The sequence below is a fragment of the Penaeus vannamei genome, chromosome 25, assembly GCF_042767895.1.
Source record: "Penaeus vannamei isolate JL-2024 chromosome 25, ASM4276789v1, whole genome shotgun sequence".
In the NCBI taxonomy this organism is placed as follows: domain Eukaryota; kingdom Metazoa; phylum Arthropoda; class Malacostraca; order Decapoda; family Penaeidae; genus Penaeus; species Penaeus vannamei.
Window position 1 is genome coordinate 32,123,485 of NC_091573.1, and position 2,500 is coordinate 32,125,984.

General features: G+C 45.0%; 1 protein-coding gene across 1 annotated transcript in view; it reads right to left on the reverse strand.

Annotated features, from left to right (window-relative positions):
* Nucleotides 1-2,500, reverse strand: part of LOC113811389 (histamine H1 receptor-like) — a 19,973-nt gene that overhangs the window by 1,052 nt on the left and 16,421 nt on the right. Inside the window, exons 2-3 of the mRNA XM_070138870.1 lie at nt 2,360-2,450; nt 1-489 (exon numbers count right to left, since the gene is read on the reverse strand). The exon at nt 1-489 is cut by the window's left edge and continues 1,052 nt beyond it. Coding sequence (XP_069994971.1) covers nt 1-489; nt 2,360-2,450 — 580 coding nt within the window. The remainder of the gene's footprint in view (nt 490-2,359; nt 2,451-2,500) is intronic.

Genomic DNA, 2,500 nt, shown 5'->3' on the forward strand with positions numbered 1-2,500 from the left:
CTGCGCTGCGCGAGCGCGGGCGCGGCCCCTTCTCCGCCTCGCTGCAGGAGTCCGTCGGCAGGTCGTGGTTGGAGAAGTTGACGCGGCCGAGCGCCTGCCGCGTCTTAATCTCCTTGAAGATGCGGCAGTAGAGGTACAGCATGAGCGCCGTCGGCAGGTAGAAGTTGAGCGCCGCCGTGACGGCCTTGAAGGCGGCGCTGTTGGAGAACTCCGTCTCGCACACGTGCGGCGGGTGGAGGCGCTCGCCGCCCGTCGTCAGGTGGTGCCACGCCAGCACCGGCAGCAGCCACGCCATCGCCGCCGCCCACGACGCCCCGATCATGACGAGGGCGCGGCGCCGCGTCCGCCGCCGCAGATACCGCAAGGGCGCCGTGATCGACCAGTAGCGGTCCAGCGACAGGATCACCAGGTTGAAGATGGACGCCGTGGACGCCGTGTAGTCCGCCGACAGCCAGAACTGACACACCGCCAGACCCAGACGCCAGTCGCCTGCGGGAGGAGGGAGGGGGGTTAGAGGGAGGGAGGAGGGGGGTTAGAGGGAGGGGGGAGGGGGGTTAGAGGGAGGGAGGAGGGGGGTTAGAGGGAGGGGGGAGGGGGGTTAGAGGGAGGGAGGAGGGGGGTTAGAGGGAGGGAGGAGGGGGGTTAGAGGGAGGGAGGAGGGGGGTTAGAGGGAGGGAGGAGGGGAGTCACAGACAGACAGACGGAGAGAAAGCGGGAGGAGGAGAATGAAATTAGAACGAAAAAGGAGCAGAGGGGACGTTTCAAAGTGAGGAGGGAAAGGACACGAGGGGACACGTGAGGGGGAGAACGGGAGACGGAGATGAACAGAGGAACAGAAGAAGACGTAGGAATGACAGCTGACGCTTGAGCTTGAAGGGACTAAGGAATGCAAGAAGGGGAGAGAAGGAAAAACGAAGAAGAAAAGGAATAGGAAACTACTAAGACGAAAAAGAAGAAGAAGAAAAAAAAAAAAAACCAGCGAAAATTGAGAGTTAACGAAAATACTTTAAAAAGAAACTTAATTGAACGAAAGCAGAAAGTTGTAAAGGAGTAAAGCTAATCCAGAGGAAATTAGTGGCGAGGGGAGAGGACAGCAAAAGAAGGGGTTACGAGACGGAAAGCGGAAGAGGCAAAGACTGAAGAAACATGGAAGAAAGAAGGGAGATAAGATATAGAAACGACAAAAAAACTAAAAAGTGACTAAGATTTATACCAAAATCTTATTATCAAATTTAGTAAAAATCTGATATATAGATTAAAACACGAATTCAAGCATTCCGAAAATCGCTAAAATGGAAAAAGGTGTGAAAAAAGGCAACAATAAATAAATAAATAATAATAATAACAACAACAACAAATGAATACAACAAAATGAAAAAAAAAATCGACAATATTACCGAAAAACACCCACCAACTCCCCAAAATTAAGACAAACAAACAAACAAACAAACAAAAAACAATTGCGAGAGTACCAACTCAGACGAGCTAGAATTTAAGTTCACGTAGAAAAAAGTTCATATATTTCTTCTCAGTCCAACAGGCGGTCTGGAGTGACGCTGGAATTCTCATTATGTCTCCGCGTCACACGACACCATATAGGACAGACTTTAGCACAGTCACATACACACACACACACACACACACACACACACACACACACACACACACACACACACACACACATATATATATATACATGTATATATATATATATATATATATATATATATATATATATATATATATATATATATATATATATATATATGTATATATATATATATATATATATATATATATATATGTATATGTATATATATATATATATATATTGTATGTGTGTGTGTATGAATGTAAAAACACTGTACCGCGTTGATTCTATGGTAGAAACACCCTCAATGCAAAAACTAGATTTACTGAAGAAAGTGAGACAGCAGTTTCGGAATCTTCCTCGATTCCACCTTGGATGTGAGTGTGTGTGTGTTTGTGTGTGTGCATGTGTATGTGTGTGTGTGTGTGTGTGTTTGTGTGTGTGCATGTGTGTGTGTGTGTGTGTGTGTGTGTGTGTGTGTGTGTGTGCGTGTGTTTGTGTGTGTGTGTATGTGTGTGTGTGTTTGTGTGTGTGTGTGTGTGTGTGTTTGTGTGTGTGTGTGTATGTGTGTGTGTGTGTGTGTATAAATATATATATATATATATATATATATATATATATATATATATATATATATATATATAGATATATAGATAATATATATATATATATATATATATATATATATATATATATATATATATATATATATATATATGCATGTATGTATGTATATATAACCGTCGTTTGGTGCACTCGGAGGCGTACCCATCATCGCGTAGGCGGCGCTGATGGGCATGACGATCACGCCCACGGTGAGGTCCGCGGCGGCCAGGCTCATGATGAACAAGTTGGAGACCTGGAACAGAAAGGGAGACGATTTGGTGGAGTTTGTTCATGACTCACGAG